General features: G+C 40.4%; 1 protein-coding gene across 1 annotated transcript in view; it reads left to right on the top strand.

Annotated features, from left to right (window-relative positions):
• ULK4 (unc-51 like kinase 4) overlaps positions 1-21,301 on the top strand; it is a 511,681-nt gene that overhangs the window by 235,583 nt on the left and 254,797 nt on the right. Inside the window, exons 28-31 of the mRNA XM_075271240.1 lie at positions 7,741-7,792; positions 7,892-8,036; positions 16,908-17,000; positions 18,637-18,685. Coding sequence (XP_075127341.1) covers positions 7,741-7,792; positions 7,892-8,036; positions 16,908-17,000; positions 18,637-18,685 — 339 coding nt within the window. The remainder of the gene's footprint in view (positions 1-7,740; positions 7,793-7,891; positions 8,037-16,907; positions 17,001-18,636; positions 18,686-21,301) is intronic.

Raw genomic sequence — 21,301 nt, 5'->3', positions numbered from 1 at the left:
TCTTATACGTCGCCCTTCTACTCAATCCACTCCTGGCTTTGGCTCAAAAAACTGCAACAAAATCTGCAACAAAAATAATTAAATTAATTAATTAATTTGATTTCTGATAAATACCAAACCATAAAATCATCCTGCATTCTTGGTGTTTCCATTGGCAGGAAATAAAAAAACCAGACTAATCTCTACTAAGATGGTTACAGAAAATCTTTCATAATCAGCAAACTTTTTAATTGCTTATATTTTCAAGAATATTTAAATTGTCCACAAGTCTAATAATGGTTATGTTTGTGGGAATACCATTTTAAGTCTCCACAGTGACAACCTGATCTAGTGCCTACAGTTCACACATCTGGATTTCTAAATAGTAAAACTGATGCAAGTGACAACAAATGTGATAATTTATATCATCCATCTAAATTTATGGCCAACCATATTATTTATAGCCACCTTAACCCCTCGTTCACATTTGCGATGGTATTCCATCCGGGGTAGTCCGCATGGGGATCCCCCGAATGGAATACCAAACACAATTGCAAGCGCTGTGCAGTAAAAGCACACCGACCCCATAGACTTTAATGGGGTCCATGTGCTTGCTGCGCACTGCCTGCACGAATCATGCGGACAGGAAAGTAGATTGTGTACTACTTTCCTGTCCGCATGATCCCTGGGGTCTATGGGGTCCGTGTGCTTTCACTGGCACACCACTTGCAGTTGCATTCAGTATTCAGTTCGGGGGGGGGGGGTCCTCATGCGGACTCCCCCAGATGGAATACCAACGCAGATGTGAATGAGGCCTTAGGCTGAGGCCCCACTTGCAGATATTTTTGTTTTAGATTTTGCTGCAGTTTTGGAGCCAAAGCTAACAATGGCTGCAAATGGAATGGGACTTATATAGAACTTTCTTATACTTCTACCTACTGTTCAATCCACTCCTAGCTTTGGCTCAAAAATCTGCAGCAAAATCTGCAACAAAAAAAAAAAGCGTTTCCACAATGTTGGTTCTCTGAAAACCTCTTTGATTACTTATACTTTTGTTTTTTTTTTACTGTAAATACATTCGGTCTATTTTGTAGAATAGCCCAGTTTTTTAAGGCCTGGTTTACATCTGCCTTCGGTATTCCGTTCAGGGAGTCCACTTGAGGACCCCCCCAAATGGAATACCGAACACATTGGCAAGTGGTGAGCTTATGAAAGTACTTTTCTCTCCACATGACTCGTGCAGACAGCGCGCAGAAAACGCACGGACCCCATTATAGTCTATGGGGTCTGTGTGCTTTCATAAGCTCACCGCTTGTCAATGCGATCCATACTCCATTCAGGGGATCCCCAAGCAGACTCCCCAAACGGAATACCGAGCGCAGATGTGAACCAGGCCTAACTGGACTTTAATAATTGGAGTATTATTCCACCAAGGTTATGGAAAGATTTACCAGTTATAATTATCAAATTTTTTTATATATTCTCTTATTTTATGTTTCTTCTTTTCAGTTGCTTTTCTGGTAATGTTTGTGAACTACATTTTTATCTTTGATCACTATTTTTGTTTTAATCTGAATGGTTACAAAATTTTGTCCTGACGAATGTTTTAATCTCTCTTCTGCATAACATGATGTGTCGTGACTGAAAAATTGTTCACCTGCACATAAATAAATAACTATTTATAACTAATTAAAAAGTGTAAAAATAATGATTTTTTTATGCGGTCCAGAAATATATTATTTAGTTACTAAGTACCACGACTTTGAAAGTGAGAGATGCTCTTTGTAGTCTGGCTGTTAGATACTGTGAAAAAACTCTGACCATGGTCATGTGATTTACGGTCCATGGTCATGTGATGAGTGCACAGGTGCACAGTTGATTACCAGGCAGATGTCTGATTATTGTGCTGTAACTATAACGAGCGGCACCTGTGTGCTCATCACATGACCATGGACTGTACATCACATGACCATGGTCAGAGTTTTATCCTCTAGAAGTAACAGAATGAATGACAGCAAGCAGAGATCTAGAAACCCGTGAGGAATTGATACAGAAAGTATATTGGAAAACTGTATATCTTTTTATTGTACATTTGTTTGTCAATATTTGTCTGAAATTGTCCAACCCCTTTAAGGCTGAGGCCCCACATTGTAGAAACACAGCTTTTTTTGTTGCAGATTTTGTTGCGGTTTTTCGAGCCAAAACCAAGCATGGCTATAAATGTAATGGGAACTATACAGGAAGTTTTAATACTTCTCCTTTCTCCTCAATACACTCCTGGCTTTGGCTCAAAACCCCCCCACAACAATTGCATTGGAAGATGATCCCGCTGCTTTACTCAGACGTTTAGGTTTCCTACTGATAGCGGCGAGAACCGTTATTCCTAGGCTGTGGAAATCCACCACTCCCCCCTCAATATTGTCCTGGCTTCAAGAGATCCTAAGCATATACAGTATGGAAACTCTGCTCGCAGAGCTGAAATGTGACAACAGCGTCCACCAGCGCGCATGGCTCTTTTGGAACCATTTCTACCTCTACGCTGATTTTTGGTCTGCCTTTCCTGCTTAGTCCCCCTGTCTTCTCTCCTTCCCCCTTTTTTTTTCGCTTTTACTTACTCTTCCCTTTCTACATGACATTAGATTTGTTTATCATGGTATCTGAACTGTGTTTACTGCTTTGACTTGATTATGCGGCTCTGCTGCGACAGATCTTTTGTTCCCCTCCTCTTCCCACGTTTCCTTCCTGTTCCTTTATGCTGTTCCTTGTTTCCCCCCCCACCCCACCCCATATCTTCCCTCATTTTGTTTACCCACTATTGATTTTTTGTTTGATTTATTCTTTTGTTTCGCAACTAACTGGAAACATTTTCAATAAAATTCTTAATGTTAAAAAAAAATGCAACAAAATCTGCAACAAAAAATGCTGTGTTTCTGCAACGTGGGGCTTTACCCTAAAAGTTAAAAACAAACAAACAGAAAAAAATCAATCTTTGCAAGCTACCAGTGCTGCCCTCTGGTCCTTAGAGCTGGGATCTGTTTGCATAGCTGCACTGATACTTCAGCCAACCACTGGCCTTAGCAGTATATTTCTCCTCTCTCCTTGCTGTGTCTGTACTCTCAGTGGGTAGTGAGTGGGGACTGAGACTGTGGCATTAACTCTTTATATGCTGCCATCAATTGCGACCTTTACACAAGTCTGAGAAACAAAAGCTATGGCTCTTGGTAGGTGGCGATGCTAAAACAAAATTTTATAGAAGATAAAAAGTAGCAAATGCTTTAAGGCTAAGGCCCCACGGGCCGTAATCGCAGCGCTAAAGCGCTGCAGAAAGAACCGCTGCATGAACGCATTGCGGTTCTTTCCGCAGCGTTTTTAAAGAGAAAGTTCTCCTCTGCGGACTTTCTCTTAACATTATATCTATGGGAAAGCCGCCGGCATTTCCGTAGATGTAATTGACATGCTGCGATTTGCAAAGCCGCAACTGCTTTACAAGTCCCAGTAAGTCCACGCTGCGATCTTTTCTGCAAAGTGAGGATGGGATTCGCATGAATCCCATCCCCTTTGCTTGCACTGTAAAACGCCGCAGTTAGGCCCCAGCCTAAAACGGGTTGTGCAGAGTTGGAAAGAAATTCTTCTCAGAAAGTGCCCTCATGTCCCTTTGCCACATTGTCCTATTAAAATAAATGAGTCTGAGCTGCAGCATGGCCTTGTGACCAAAGGGTGTGATGTCACTTTCTGAGAAGTAGACAGTGGCCATGTTTTCTGCATTAACCCCATATAAAGAAAGAACTATTGTGTATTCATTTGGTATCACAATCGTTTTGGCCCAGAGAGTAAATTTATTATGTTATTTATACCCAAACCCTGCACAGATCAGCTGTCCTGGCTGCCTCTAGGCGCTGGAACCTGTGCAGTATTACCTATAGATATATATATCCCAAAATGGCCCCATTAAACACAACAACTTATCCTGGAAAAGACAATACATACAATGATGGCAAAAAATGTTACGGTCCTTGGTATGGCATAATTGTCACTAAATATTTAGCCACAATTTATTAGCTGGCCACACAAAAGCAAACAAACTGGTACGAATTTCAGGCGAATATGTTAACACCATAGTGGACGATGCTCTTCTAGTTCTCATTCTAAATCTAATACCTTTAATGTTTTACTTAAGTGGCTAACCTTTAATTATATTGAATAATGAACGTGGCATTAATAGGAATGAGATTGATTGTAAGAGCATTTGCAGGTCCTTAGTTGGCACCTGAAAAGTCTTTGGCTGCCCTTTAAACTGACTTCTGTTTTCATTGTCAAGCATTGCCATTTGATATATAGCACCTTCAGTATTGCCTAGCGGAGAGCTTAATTAAAACTTAGGTTAACGTATTTGCTTAGTCTTATTTACTGTAGGTCTTATATTAAGTTTTTACACATGCACTGCTGTGTTCTCTCTAATTACACATAAGCACGCTTTTCATACTTTTTGTACTATGTCTTTATGTCTACTGTGATATATATATATATATATATATATATATATATATATATATATATATATATATAGTAATAATTTGGGGTAGATTAGCATCAAAGATAGTGGTTTTCTGGACCAAATTGAGGTGTTGGTGGTGCTGGGTGCCAAATAAATAGTGTATCAGGAAATGGCAATCCAAAAGAAATCAAAAAGTTGCTTTATTCATATATACCTCACTTCTTGTACCCTAACTAACTTCTGAGAGCAAGTAGTTTTCATCTTTGCAATCTGGCTAACACTGAGCTTAAACTTGGAATCCAGTCCTCATGGGAGAGAGCACCTGTCTGTCTCCCACCGGTCTACAAACCACCTGCTTCTGGCAGGTCACCAGCAGCACTGTCTCTGGAGTTGGGTCCCAAGTATGGGTGTGATCAAGGTAATTTTCAACCCTGCTTTTGGGTTGCACTCCAGCGCCCTCTAGGTTCACACCCTTGAATCACTACCAAGCTTAGGTTTTATTTATACCTTGTTATGTAAAAAATTTTCTCTAGACCTCAGTCTATCCACAGGCTCCCAGTCACATCCCAATCATCTTAGGCCCAGTTCACCTCTTCATGTGGGTTTCTGTTTGGGGAGTTCGCTTGGGGACCCACCAAATGGAAACCTATATGCATTAAAAATCATTGACCTAAGGAAACCCGCGGACCCCATAGACTATAATGGGGTTCATGAGGTTTCCGCACAAAACATGTGGAGAGAAAAGTCATGCAAGCAGCACTTTTTTTTTTCCAAATGTTTTGTGTGGAAACCACACGGACTCCATTATAGTCTATGGAGTCCTTGGCTTTCCTTAGGTAACTGATTTTTAATACGTATAGGTTTCCATTTGGGGGTCTCCAAGCGGACTCTCCGAATGGAAGCCCAAACACAGGTGTGAACCAGGCCTAAGACCTCTAGTGTGGTATGTATAGGATTTTTTTTTTTTAACTGAATAGAAAAACATAGCAGACTGTGCTTGTCTTTATAGTAGGCCAAAATAACATAAGCATGCATATGTTTTGTTTTGTTTTTTATGGAGAAAGCCACTGATATACACCTCCTTAGTGAACAAAGACTTGGGTATGTTGGAATTGACATTAATGGCACCCATTGGAGCCCCATTGACTGATATTAGGCCTGCATCCTCAAACTTAGATGTGTATAGAGCCTTAGGGTGCATGCACACTGAGTAAACGCTAGCTTATTCTGAACGTAAAACACGTTCAGAATAAGCGGCGTCTAAAGCAGCTCCATTCATTTCTATGGGAGCGGGGATACGAGCGCTCCCCATAGAAATGAATGGGCTGCTTCTTTCACTCCGTGCAGTCCCATTGAAGTGAATGGGGAGTGCCGGCGTGTACGCTCCGGCATGAGCAGAGCTTGCCGTATACGCCGGCACTCCCCATTCACTTCAATGGGACTGCACGGAGTGAAAGAAGCAGCCCATTCATTTCTATGGGGAGCGCTCGTATCCCCGCTCCCATAGAAATGAATGGAGCTGCTTTAGACGCCGCTTATTCTGAACGTGTTTTACGTTCAGAATAAGCTAGCGTTTACTCAGTGTGAATGCACCCTTACTGTAATTAACCCCTTGTTGATACCCGCTGTGCTATTACAGCTGATGACAGCACTTATAAAGCACTGGTTTTGTCATAACCGCCTCCTGAAATTCCTCCCTTTGTGTTACCATTCCACCCCTTGCCCACTTAGGGTCCATTCACACGGAGGAAAATGGTGAGGAATTTGGTGTGGAATTTTCCACGCTGAAAAAAAAACAACCTCCCATTGATTTCAATGGGTTCTGCTAGCTTTTTTTTCCACTAGCAGAAAATTCCGCTAGTGGAAGCTAGCAGAACCCATTGACATCAATGGGAGGCACTTCTTTTCAGCGTGGAAATTCCACACCAAATTCCTCACCATTTTCCTCCATGTGAATGGACCCTTACATTGATTCACCAGGAAGGCTGCAGTGAGATTGCAGTAGCCGTTTGATGTCAATGAGCCTGGAGCCTTCTATTGAGGTTCCAAACAAAAAGAAAAATGGCTGTGGAAGGAAAGGTTAAATAGTCCTGAAATAAGAAGGTTTATAAACAGTTAGTATCACTGCCGTTATCAGAAACTGTACTTTTTATTTGTTGGGAATTGTTTGAGAAATTTAAATTATGTTAAAAAGATTTTTCAAAACTTTAATATTCATGACTTATCTTTAAGATAAGTCATCAGTATCAGATCCAGGGCCAGCTTCAGTTTTGTGTGGACCCTTGGGTGACAGAGCCTCAGTGGGCCCCTCTGCAGCACAATGGGTGGCCAACATATGTCTCCATACATTTATAATGTTCCCTCATACCTACATAGTATAATGTCCTCCTGATGTTCCCATATTGACAATCATCCTATTATACTACCATATATTGCTCCCCTACAGAATAATGCTCCATTATGCTCCATATAATAGCCCTTATGACTTCATACAGTACAGTGACCCCACATAATGGCCCTCTATACCCCATACAGTACAATGCCCCTTTATGCTCCTGTACAGTACAATGGCCTGCTTTTGCCCCATATAATAACCCCTTATCCCACCATTTAGCAGAAATCTCACATACAGTATAATGGTCCCTTATTCCCCATGTAAAGGCACTTTAGGTCTGCTGCCATCCCCTATCTTACCGTGCTATCTTAGTGCATATTTCATTCTTACTTATCGCTCTTACCTTCTCGGACCCCTGCACCTCCCCTGCTGTGGTGCTGGGATCTGAGGAGCTAAGAATGGTTAATGAGAATGAAATCTGCACTTGCTGCTGAGCTTTCTTGGTGCAATATGCACTTCTATTTATATTCTATTTACTTGAATAGAACTGAGGTGCATAAAGGCTGCATGACTGACAGTCGGGATGTCACAGCCCCTGCAATGAGCTGAGAAACGAGAGTGCAGAGAGTCCGACTCTCACCAGTCTCAGATTGATAACCAATGCCAGGAGCCATGGACACCCTCTTGAAGATCACCCATATGTAATTCTTTTATCACAGTGCTTAAAAGTATTGTTACCAAACAGTGGACTTGGAAACTGAGGTTACAGAAGGACTTCAGTCTCATCTAGTAAATCACAGCATCACCACATATCCAGATGATCATTTTAATTACAGACCTTGTCTGCAAAACCCCTTAGTTTGTGGAGAAACTTACTTCTATTTTTGCCATGACGGTAATTCAGTCCAGACCCTTTCTTTCTCTGTTTTAGGTTGTGGACGCTATCCTCCCACCTTTAGTCTCCCTGGTGTGCAGCCAGAATGGTAAGTAAGGCCACATCAAGTAGGCCTCTGTGCGAATTCAACATTTTGTTTCAATTACATTGCTACATGGTCACATTCTTGGCACATTGTGTCTTCTAGTGGAGTGGAGGCTGTTCAGCTTGCGGCTACTTGCAGAAACCACATCACTCCTTGTAAACCATGAGGCTGTAGCTGAGGGGAGGAATGAAGGCCTGCAGTCAAACATCACATTTCTGGCTTTGGTCAGAAAGTCATTGCTTCCACAGTAAGTCTTCTAGCAGAGCTAATGGGGTTAATATGATTCTTTATCTGGCATATCATTTATGTTCCTTATGGACTATATAAGTCTATGTCATTAGTATGCAATACATTTCATTGTGGTTAGCGCTGCATGCCTACATAACCCAACAAAAGAACATGATTGGCATCTGTTACTCTGCCAACTATACACAGAGGTTTGATGATCTGCCCCCAGCTAGTCTGTTTATGAAAATCTTCTGCCTAGTAATAGCAGACTTTGTCATTTTTGCTGAAAACATGATTTTCCATCTATTCACATGCATAAAAAAAGAATCACATTTGCTACCCACACATAATTCTTCAAACTGAACCGATACTAAACTTATGTGGATTGTAATAGCTTTGTCAGGACAAATCTACCTCGTATAGAACAAGTTAATTGTGATTCAACTTGACCCATTTTCAAGATACGATTAACGTCAGTCACAGAACAAAAGAAAATTATTGTGGGCCAAGCCGATACTGGTATAGAGAGCAGGATATTGCAAGTATATGAACCTGTGCTTGTTGACAAAGTTTCCCAAACTTTCTGAAGACGGGACTCACTTTTAGACAAGAATTTTGTGGGGGACCTTCCTCATACAAATGTCCCTATCCGTATTCTGCCGCTTATTCCACTATAATCTTCATTTTATTGTTTCTTTTATTCTATCCTACTATCAGAAACATACCAGTAAAATTTGTGGGCCCACACCTTATCTTAGTTTCCTGTCATGTGGCCCTCATATGGTAATATAAGGTTTCCCAATGCTCCCCACACATTGTAATACCCCACACTATATAAATTGCTCCACAATATTTAGACTTCTTATAAAACTCAACAGTGGTCCCACACAATATAATGCTCTCAAGAGCCCGTCACAGTATAATGATCCACAGTGGCCTCACTCAGTATATTGCTCCACACTGACCCCACACAGTATGTTGCTCCACAGTGACCCCACAAAGTATAATGCCTGAGGCCGCTTTATTAGTAGAGACAAATGTGAGAAGGAGGCTTGGTACATATTACTTTTTTTTTTCATTTATATGACACAAATACTGCACTGTATAGGGCCACTGGGGAGCAATATAAAAGGTGTTATAAAAGACACAGATATACGGTATGTAAGTAGTACACGGCTGTAGACAAACTTGGTGTTCCGTGCAGTGACAGTGCCACATAAGAGGGTCTGCTTGCGTCTTGAAGAGTTTGCCCTTCTTACCAATGAGCATAAATCTAATAAGGAAAACTCTGATTGGTCAATTGTTGATGTTCCTTTCCACACAAACTCCCTTCTAATGCATTCTGCAATGGCTACTCTGGACTGTGGACCAGCACTTGGAAGGACTTACAGTGCAGGGGTGAGTGCAGAGCTGTGTACTAAGTGGTAGGGTGCATGCAGCCTGGATAACCCGTCAGATCAAAGTTTGTGTATATAAACTTGATAAGAACTGATTCTCTGGGCAGTCGCCTTCCTCTGCCTTCATCCCAGCCCTGCCTGTATGTCTTAGCATATTAGCACCATATGGACATCCACAAGCAATTGCAATCCCATCTTCAATGCTGGAGTCCTCCTGAGCTTTTCTATGATGCTATAGGCACAATTGGTGCTATTCAGATGTTCTACCAGAATTTTCTCAACAGGGGTGAATCAATTCCAGGCCACCTTGCAGTGTTTAATTTATCATTGTAGAGGTATAAAACTGTTGAGACGATAATGATATAGTGCAGTCCCCGGACACATTATGTCCTCAGATAACTTTTTATTCGTTTTTTATTTTTTTTTATTTTTACATGCAATCCTTATTAAAGGGGATGTCCAGGATTCCAAAACACTATATTCACCTTGCTTTTCCAGTGGTCATTGCTAGTTTCTGTCTACGCAGCAGAACTCTTAGTAAATATAACATGTTTATTAAGTGTCCCTACAGGCTTAGTTTAATGTGCAGCGATCTGTAGATGGCAGGTCTTCTTCAAGGCCTTCATTGTAGATAGAATTTTAGGTGTCAAATAATCAACCAATCTAAGTTTTTGACATTTATCAACTAAAATCAATTCCGTTATGAAATGTCATGGCGACAGTGAGAGTCTCTGAAGATTAGCACTTGCATTAAATTGGCTGTTGGGTGTCATGTAGCTGCAGTCATTAGTTCTATTCCATAATAATCTCCTACTATTTATATATGGTCTAATATTCTTATTCAGCATTGCCTATATTCAGGTTATTTGAATAATCAAGTCCACAAGGTATTACTATACGGTAGTTTACACAAATAGTTTGGCTATGTGAATACTGTGACAACGAGAAGAGTGGGTTGGCGGTCTAATTAACATTTGTTAATTGTAGCTACGGTATGTAGAAGGAGCTCAGAAATATGATATTGTTTCCATATTGCAGATGTTGCAGGCCTATCATTATCTAATTTCATGGTTACTGATATTCTGCATCACAGTTAGGTTGGTTATTAAGAATAACAATGCTAATATTAATATATGCCCACCGCACATTGCAGCTTCACATTAAATAGTAATTCATTCAGCTTGCCTGGGCAGGTACATCTCTTGACAGCTGTCACAACCTCTCCGAGTGCTCGCAGAGATCATCTATTGCCTATGGTGACTTCACTCTCAGTGACCTGAATCACTTCTAGGAATCTGAAAGGGAGATAAATGATACTTTGTTGAGAAGAATATATAGTTAGAAACTACCTGAAAAATCTGCTTAATTAAAAAGTGATATAATATTCAGGAGCTCATTTGCCCTATCAATCCACATCCCAGAGTTGAATAATTGCCATGTTTCCTTACCTTAAAGGGTTTATATTATTAGAAGACCCTTTTATTTCAGGGCATCTATGAGAAGGTCTAGTAAAGTGAATCTACTTGGTGTATCTGTCCGTGTTAAACCCCGACCATCCGCGGTAAATGGGGAAGGTGGATGTGATATCTTAATATAATATTTATTTCTTGTGAGCCCTTAAGCTATCAGAAATATTGAAGGTCAGTTTGGGCTGTGCACTTCTTCAGTTTCCTGTAGGGCTGTATACACAAAAATAACTACCGTATATCCTCAAGTATAAGCCGACCCAAATATAATATAAGATAATCCTTTAATAGTCCCACAATGGGAAAATTTCAGTGATACAGTTTCCTGGATGGTACAGTAGTATATAACAAGAGAGAAACACATACAAGCTCATAGCAGATAGAGAAATCCTAGGAATCAGAGCAACTAAAAAGAAACAAACACAGACACACTGCAGGATCATTTAGTTCTCTGTGCGGATTGATGTTAATAATACAGCCGAATGTGGTTGGAGGACACGAGGAGGGGGGGGGGGGTCACAGCATGTAGATATAACAAGCAGAAAACATTTTTGCAGAGGTGGGGGACACATGCAGCTATCATGGTAACATGCGGTAGTTCTTTGGTATGTAGTGAGATCTCCTGCTCACAGCTGATAGTTTGGTATCTTGTGTCAGCACTAATGTCCAGCTGATAGTTTGGTATCTTGTATCAGCACTATTGTCCATTAACCACAAAAAATGCCCCAAATGTCCTTCATCACAAGCCCTCCTCCTCCTCCTTTCTTCTTACCACTGTGTTCTGCTGCCCAGAGAGGTCTGAAGCCATCCAGGTAGACAGGGTGCTGCTCTCTTGCCAAGCTTCCATAACTCCTGGGGTAGGTGGGTGATGGTAGGCTCCTAGGCTGTAACAGAGTCCCACGTGTCCACAGTAATAGAAAGAAATACCAGTCAGCTGTAGGCATCGTCACACATCAGCAATAGACGCCAAAAATCATCTCCTTGAAAGAAGAAGTCCGCATTTCCATGTAGGTTTCCATGTAGGTTTCTCCTCCATGCCGCATGGTGTCCATGCTGTTCTTAGCTCCTGGGGGGATGGTAAACAGGCACATGTGTACACACAGCAAACCAGCTGAACCAGGTCTTGAGTCATTGTCCATGCTTTACAATAGAAACAAAATACTCCACAGGGTCTTCCATTCGATTTATAGTTGCTAATTCATAGTGCTAGTTTGCTTGGTTACAGGATTCTTGAAGATACAGAGAAAAAGAGTGAGAAAGGAAAGATGAAGGTTGCTCCCAGCTTGGAGCCCTGTATCGAGGCAGCCACTAAGGGCGCCAGGAAGTAGGAAGAGGCCCCTGAGGCCCCTAATTTTACCACAAAAAAACTGGGAAAACTTATTGAGCCGAGTATAAGCCTGGGGTTTGGGGGAAATGCAGCAGCTACTGGAAATTTTCAAAAAATAAAATAGATATCAATAAAATTACATTAAGGGAGCGTTCACACTACCGTTAGTATCCGCTGCTAATGTCCGTTCAAAATCTTGTGCAGACATTAGCAGCGGACACTTGCTGTGTCCGTGACATTTTTCATTCATTTAAATGGCGATCGGGTGTGTTGTTTTACACTCCATGTCTGTCCTTAAGTGTCCGTTCCTAAAGATGTCCAACTTTTCAAGCGGACAGAAAAACCCGACATGTAGGTTTTTTCTACCTGTCGACACAACCTGTCGGACACTGACGGTAGTGTGAACGCTCCCTAACTGAGACATCATGGTCATGTGCATCACAGCTTAGTATCTCCATGTGCCTCACATAAGAGTTAATGATATGTGGGACATATGGAGGTAATAATTAGGTATCTTCATAATTAAGGTCCTTTATTAGTACCCCATGTGTCTCACATATTAGTAACCCTTATATGAGCACACAGTGGTTAATATAAGGGACATGATGGGGTTAACTGCTATTAATGTGAGGCACATGGAGTCACTGAAACTAAATTATTAACCCCAAATGCCTAACATTAATAGGAATAGTAACACCAGCAGGTACCTGTGTGTTTTACTTTCACTTTATTCTTCCTCTCCTTGATGGAGGGCAGCAGCAGGGTCCTCCCGGGCTTTCATCTCTCTTGCTAGAGAAGTTTGGAGTGCCCTATATCATTGCTGTAGCACTAAAGGACCTCCCCCTTTGTTTAATTTATGCAGGTCCTTGCCAAACCAACCCCGAGTTGAACCCTGACTCGATTATAAGCCGAGGGAGTTTTTCAGCATAAAAACTGTGCTGAAAAAGTTGGCTTATACTCTAATATATACGGTAAAATGTGATTCCATATGCACTTTTGATTGTCCAAGAGGGCACAAGGACTAGACTATATGGATGGATGACCTATAGATCTTCTGTGAAACTCTATTGTGTTATCTTATCCATGCCAACCTCTGCTATTTTAAAGTATCTCTCTTCCTAAATTCTAAGTATTAAAGGTCTTATTGCAGGCTTATTTTTAACACACTTATCTTTTCAGTTTTAAACGTTTGATATATGTCGCAGCTGACCTAGCCTTCCCCTCCTGAAATATCTTTGCACTAGGTTACAATGTTCATGGCCTATTTATGAAAATATCTTATTGTAAGAGAGTTGAAAGCTGTTTCAGAAAGTCAGATATTGCAAACGAAAAGATCTTAATGCAGCTTTACTAGTGCCATATTAACTTTGGAGCATACATGTATGCCTATTGGGACTGAATGAGTTGGAAATGTCAGTGTTTTTGTCTTTAAGCATGTTAAGTATCCAATGTTCCTCTATTAAGATGGGCATAGCATATAGGTAGTACATGCAATTGCATGGGGGAAATCCATGCCTTCTATTTTTTTTTTTTAAGGAAGGCTGATAATTTACCTAGGGTTGTATTCTACATGGCCACTGAGAACTAGTTAGGAGCTGGGCAAATGAGTTTGGTGGGGTAGATGCTAACAAGCAATAAGGCCTACTACACCCGATGGGGAGGAAAGTGGTGGTGTAACTCAGCAACAGAAGGGTTGCCTCAATTTATTCTTTGCTGTTGGCCCCCTATCCTATATGGACACCATTGTCTCTTATAAGATCAGTGCCACTAACATTCTGTACGTTAGTATTGGTAACTGTACAGTGCAACTTTTTCCTCCATCTTTCTCCCCATTTGGTAATTTTAGGCTTTCATTCAATAGTTTCATTCACATAAAAGTGGTATCCTGCTTATTTCAGTTTACCACTATGCAATGGATATAGTATCACTTACTGACTGGTGGGGATTTAACCACTGGGTCTCTAGTGATCAGGAGAACCTGGATCCCCTACTTAAATGAAGCTGCTCTGTTCATTTTCTTGTGCTTCTGCAGATGTGCTGCAGCCCCATAGAAATGAATGGAGTGATGGGGCAACATGGTGGCTCAATGGTTAGCACTGCAGCGCTTGAGTCCTGGGTTCGAATCCCGCCAGGAACAACATCTGCAAGGAGTTTGTATGTTCTCCCCATGTTTGTGTGGATTTCCTCCCATTCTACAAAGACATACTGATAGAAAAAAAATATACATTGTGATCCTTATATGGGGCTCACAAACTACATTAAAAAAAAAAAAAAAAAAAAAAAATAATGGAGTGACCACACTTCCATGACTGGCCACTCAATTCATTTGGCTCATACAAGGGACTTTTATAACCATGATCAGTGACAATCCCGCAGTCAGTCTGACCAAGAAGTTTCCATCTTTTCCATCTTGTACTACGATGACAAGTCTAAACTTTGTATTTCTAGGAATAGCCTATTTTCAGTAACATAATATCATGAAAATATTATTTTTTATAATTTGTTATAATTTCTAGGAGACGATTCGTCTTCCAGCTATCCTCTGCTACATGTACCATTTCCTTTTAATCTGATATAAAAAGGCTCTTTGAGAGGCCAAAGCCTTTTTGTTCCTAGTTTCAGCATTTTTTAACATCATGTAAAATATTTACTAATCTCCATATTATGGGAACACCATTTTAATAAATTGTACTTTCTTCTGAAGGCTATAGAAATTGCTTTTGCTTTGAATTACTGTAACCCGCTGCTTGTTTACTCATGCATAACAGAACCCATATATTTGTTCTTTTCATAAATATCTGCAGTATGCACAGAACTTTGTGTTTAAGTACAATGGTTTATTTTTATGTCAAACAACCACATTTTTCAGTCTCTGACCTTGTTGAAATTGCAGCAAAATTACAATAAGATAATTAACAGAGGAGATGAGGCACAATGTAAAAAGCCATGGCAAATCAGTTTGAAAATGAAAAATTGAATTATAACATTTTTATATTCCTTTTAGTCGACTTTATTGTATGCTTTCTGTATGAAAGCTAAACAGATAGTTCTGCAGAAGAAGTTTTGTATATGCCAGTGCTCTGGAAAAATTCTCAGTACGCCATTATAATGAGTAACCAGTCATGGATATTTAATCACATTATCATTTAATAATGAAGGCAAAGGTTCCTCCGTGGCTATAAATGTTACTGCCATTTTGATTACCTGTGGTGAACCTAGAACTTATAAACCCGCTAAGTTATGTAACAACCTTATTCTTCCTTCAACTTTCTGTTACAGTCACCAAATACTGTTGGTGCAGGTATCTGATGGTTCTTATGGGAAAATACATATATCATTCAAGCAGTAATGATACTTTTAGTAGTACTACAATCCTAATCATAGTTACTAGCGCAAATTCAACATAAGGAAATGTTTTTTCTAAATATTGTACACATACGCTCCTCTACAACTTATATTAAATGCAGTGAAGTGTGTATTTTGCTTTTTTGATATTCCCTAAAACACAATCCATATAAGGGCGGGTTCACACCTGCGCCTGAACTCCTTTTTCAGGTTTCCGTCTTCTTCAGACAGAAGACGGAAACCTGGCAGACAGTGTCCGCCTGTGAGCATTTTCTGCTTTCCACGGCGAAACCGTTTTTTTTTTTTTTAACCAGTCACAAAGTCCTGCATGTCCGACTTTGTGTCCGGTTAAAAAAAAAAAAATGGTTTCGCCGCAGAGAGCACAAAACACAGGCGCTCACGGCCGGACACTTTCCAAACTCATTCATTTGAATGGGTTTGAAAAATGCCTGCCAGTTTCCGTCTCCTGCCCAGTTTTGGGCAGGAAACAGAAACCTGCATAATGGAGGCTGGGGAGCAGTTGTGAACCCACCCTAAATTATTCTACTATTTTACATTCATGGACAACATTGTAGCAAACCCTCAAAAGAGTAGAAATATTTGTACTAATGTGCTAAAACCATTTATCAAGTGCCTATAAAATAGGTCCACAGGGAGGTAATGATATAAAATATCAATAGAACCTATACTTGTATGTTAACACTACAGCGCCAGGGTTCTGGAATGCCAACGCTGTCTACCCATATACTGCTGCAGTCAGTCACTGAACTCATCGCTTTTGGCGCTTGTGTATACTGCTAGAAGCCGTGACTGGCTATAATGATCATGTGGGTAGAGAAAGACTTCATCACTGCAAGTAAATGAAAACTGGGGGGAACACCGGAGTGCCAGCACTGGAGCAGCAGGCAATGTAACAGGTGACTATAGGTTCTATTACTATTATATACCATTCCAATAGGCTCCAGCATGCAGTACTTATTGGACAGGGTACGTTTGCTATCCATTGTATTAAGGATTAGGTAATACATTGTGGTCTCCAGTATTGACATAAAACATGACTGAAGTGTGAATTGAGCCTAAGATAAATGTATAAAAGTAATTCATATTGAACAAGCCAAGTATCTTCTCGCTGTTTTATTGTGCAGTGTCCACTATCTGCATTCTGAATGTCTTCACACTGGTTTCCTACATATATGAAGTATTTCTATGTGGTATTCTTGAATTTGTGTGAGCTATAAAAGGTTTGTAAAACTGAAGTCATCTGTTTTAGAAAACAACAAATCAGACATTAGTTTTTATTGTTCATATATTGAAGTAGTATAGAAGAAACATGCTGAATATGTCCTTCGTTGTAGGTATGACCGAATTATTTTGGAACCTGATCCAGTTCCTGTGTATGCATTAAAGTTTTTGGTGGCTTTGACTGAGTACAGTCCAGTTTTCATCAGGTAAGCTTTTATTCAGAAAAGGACAAGAAAGATTGAACAGTTAATATAAGGGGGATTTTTTCTTTCTAAGCAATGTTATCTATAAGCACTAAAGTTCTCTACATCATACTGAATAGTAGCATCCGGACCATCAGAATATTAGTGGTCTTGACTGTCCCATTCATTCCTATGGAGCTCATTTTACGAAGTCTTACCTACGTTAAGTTCACACCTGCGTTCAGGTATCCGTTCGAGGGACTGCTTGAGGACCTCACAAATGGAAACCTAATCCACTTAAAAGAGCAGATATCTGCGGAAACCTACGGACCTCATAGACTATAATGGGGTCCGCCTCTTGCAGGACTTTTCTCTCTACATTTTTAAAACAGAAAAAAAGAACAGAATCCCTGAGCAGAGATCTGGAGCAGGTGTGAACCTAGCCTTGATAGTGCTGGATAACTCCTACAATATCTTTGTGTCTATAAACAAAAAACTCATACATAAAAGTTAGTTCACATAAAAATGACATTAGCAGCTCTGCTTTAGAGGGAGTCTAGTACCACAAAAATGGCTTTTGTGGTGTTCCTATAGACTCAGTCACACACGTGTGGCAAACGCCTCATTTGCATACACATTAAAAGTTCAATTTTACGCTAAGTTTTGTCCCTAAAAAGGCACAGTATATACATTATGCAACTAACTATCCCTAAAACGCATAGAAGCGGTTTAGAAGGTTTTTTTTTTTTGTTTTGTTTTTTTTTTTTTTTTGTAGATTGTGAGCCCCACACAATGTACATTTTTCCTCCCTATCAGTATGTCTCTGGAGTTTGGGCGGAAATCCACACAAACACGGGAAGAACATACAAACTCCTTGCGGATGTTGTCCTTGGCAGGATTCCATCCAGGACTCCAGTGCTGCAAGGCTGCAGTGCTAACCACTGAGCCACCGTGTTGCCCCTCGGTTTAGAAGTTATTGCTGGTGGCAGACATTGGTTTTTGAACCTACACTCAAAAAACAGAGGCTGAAATATGACTTCTTATTTAAGACAATTGCACACAAAGACAAGTCATCACTAATGTTGTCCAAATCTGCAAAGTAATAGCAGGTCTTACATCTGCACACATATTTATTTTGTTACTATGGCTTGGTTCACATCTGTATTCGGGGATTCTGTTCTCCTCTCCACATGGAAAATGCGGAGATAAAAGCGCTGCAAGCAGCACTTTTCTATTCACATTTTTTGTGCGGAAACTACACAGACCCCATTATGGTCTATGGGGTCCGTGGGTTTCCTAAGGTAACTGCTTTTTTATGCAAATTTGGTTTCCGTTCAGTGGTCCCCAAGCGGACCCTCCCCCCGAACGGAAACCCGAATGCAGAAGTGAATCTAGCCTATGTTTGTACTATGCTGGTAAATACAAAGAAGAAAAAGTCCATAATGAACTTTATAGAAAATTAAACTTTGCTGCTCCTGTAATAAAAATGCATTGACCACGTTGTGAAATCTACATGTCCTGCTCTGTGATTAATTGTTTTAGTAGAATTTCCCTTATGGAGTGTGAATTGAATTGCCTGGCCTTGCCTGAACTGAGAAAGTGAGATTATATTAACACAATGTAATATAGTAATTTCCTTCTGTTATTTCTTTTCTGCAAGGGACATTGAAGAGAGCAACCTTGTTCCTGTTCTTTTCCAAGTGATTTTGGTAAGAATGACTTTGATTTTATGGATTGAACCTAGTATAATAAGTGCTTTACTCTTGTTGGGGCTGGCAGGAGCCCCCCTTCTATTACATATTCTTGATCTCAATTGTGTGTAACTATAGTGGTTTGGCTTTTTTTATTTCCTTAACTCACATTCAGTTTGTTAGAAGAAGCAGCAGCACACAGAGATAAGGAGTAACATGGTGTGCCAATGGTGAGGGGCAAGTCATCAAACATTTTACCTATGCTGTGGATCAGTAATACATATTTAGTGCAAGAACACCAACCTATAAAAGTGTTTTTGCAAATAGCTGATAATAGTATTAATATAATAAAAGGAGTTAAAGGTTTCTAACCAATTCCCTTGCCACAGGTCCCGTGATTATATTCTATCTGAGCTCACTGGTGCTGACTTGTCACCATTACTGCCAATGATTGACTCATCATCACAGGCAATGATTGGCTCACCATTACAGGCAATGATTTGGCTGCATTGGTCATGTGTCAACAAAATTCTTCATTGATAGAGTTCTCCTGTGTACTGAACTGTATACCTTTCTCAATATAGAAAAATTTGGGCAGATTTATATTATTTAGAAATCCATAAAGAAAGTTTCTATTCAGTGACTGCAATCAGGAGCTGTTGATGCAATAAGTATGTAGAATATTGCATTACATTGTATTAAAGGAGTATTATCACCAATTTTATGCTGTCAAGTTTGAGGGCAGCAAAAGTGTTGACATCACCCTGACTATAGCAGGGGGTCACTTACTTGTCCATAAACAGTGTGGGGGGGGGGGTTTAAAATAAAATTGCAGTTTATCAGATGCAAGCAGAGCTCTGTGTGAGCTGTAAGTCCTTGTATTCATGAGTAGGTGGCCCCACTTGCCCTCCCTACATTTGACAGATTTCTCTCTATTATTATGAATGGGGAAAAGCTGTCAATTAGTGATGGGTGGTTAGACAGGGAGCCCTGCACTCATTTATACTGAATTATTTACATACATATTAATATAGTATATGAGGTTGGATTGTGATATAGGTCCATCAAGATCAATCTATAATCCTAAAGTGTTGATGCAGAAAAAGGCAAAGAAGCTGATGCCAATTGCCCCATTCCAGGGTAAAAAAAATCCCAACTCCAGCAGTCAGTATAAAACTATGGATCAACTTGTCTTTAACCCCTTCCCGCCGATGGCATTTTTTGATTTTCGTTTTTCGTTTTTGACTCCCCTCCTTCTAAACCCCATAACTTTTTTATTTCTCCGCTCCCAGAGTCATATGAGGTCTTAATTTTTGCGGGACAATTTTTTCTTCCTGATGCCACCATTAATTATTATATATAATGTACTGGGAAGCAGGAAAAAATTCAGAATGGGGTGGATTTGAAGAAAAAATGCATTTCTGCGACTTTCTTACGGGCTTTGGTTTTACGGCGTTCACTGTGCAGCCAAAATGACATGTCCCCTATATTCTGTGTTTCAGTACGGTTCCAGGGATACCAAATTTATATGGTTTTATTTACATTTTGACCCCTAAAAAAAATTCCAAAACGGTGTTAAAATTTTTTTTTTCTAAAAGTCGCTATATTCCGACGGCCGTAACTTTTTTATACGTGCGTGTACGGGGATGTATAGGGCGTCTTTTTTTGCGGGGCCGGGTGTACTTTTTAGTTCTACCATTTTCGGGAAATGTTATTGCTTTGATCACTTTTTATTCAAATTTTTATCAGAATTAAAACAGTGAAAAAACGGCGGTTTGGCACTTTTGACTATTTTTCCTGCTACGGCGTTTACCGAATAGGAAAAATATTTTTATAGATTTGTAGAGCGGGCGATTTCGGACGCGGGGATACCTAACATGTATGTTTCACAGTTTTTAACTACTTTTATATTTGTTCTAGGGAAAGGGGGGTGATTTGAACTTTTAATACTTTTTATATTTTTTTATATTTTTTTTAACTTTTTTTTTTATTTATTTTTTTTGCATTTATTAGACCCCCTAGGGGTGTTGAACCCCAGGGGGTCTGATCACTAATGCAATGCATTACAATGCTAATGCATTGCAATGCATTGCAAAAAATCATCATCTCTTTTGCAGGCTGTATACACCAGCCTGCAAAAGAGAGAATTTGCAGACCGGCTGGGAGCCTTTAACAAGGCTCCCGGCTGTCATGGCAACGGGGGGTCGGCCCTGGAGCATGCTCCAGGAGCCGGCGATCCCTGCCAAAATGGCGGCGCCCATGCGCCGCCGGGAAAATGGCGCCTCTGGCGCCTTTGACAGCAGCGCCGGAGGGGTTAATGCCTCCGATCGGTCCGGGGACCGATCGGAGGCATCAGAGCCGGTTGTCTACTGCTTACAGCAGTAGACACCCGGCGGCTATGACGGTCGCCATAGTTACAGAACCGACACGCGCCGTACTATTACGGCGCATGTCGGGAAGGGGTTAAAGAAAAATCTAAAACCCATAATAAAACCCATGATATTTCTCCTTTCAAGAAGCCATCTGGGCCCTTTTTGAACTGCACAATGAGTTCACCATGACCACTTACTGTGGCAGAGAGTTCCATTGTCTTACTTCTGTTACAGTAAGGGTCGGTTCATCTTTTCTGCCATG

This window comes from Leptodactylus fuscus, chromosome 4 (genome assembly GCF_031893055.1).
Source record: "Leptodactylus fuscus isolate aLepFus1 chromosome 4, aLepFus1.hap2, whole genome shotgun sequence".
NCBI classification, from domain to species: Eukaryota; Metazoa; Chordata; class Amphibia; order Anura; family Leptodactylidae; genus Leptodactylus; species Leptodactylus fuscus.
Note: the sequence above shows the minus strand (reverse complement) of the source record. Positions and strands in the feature narration are given on the sequence as shown.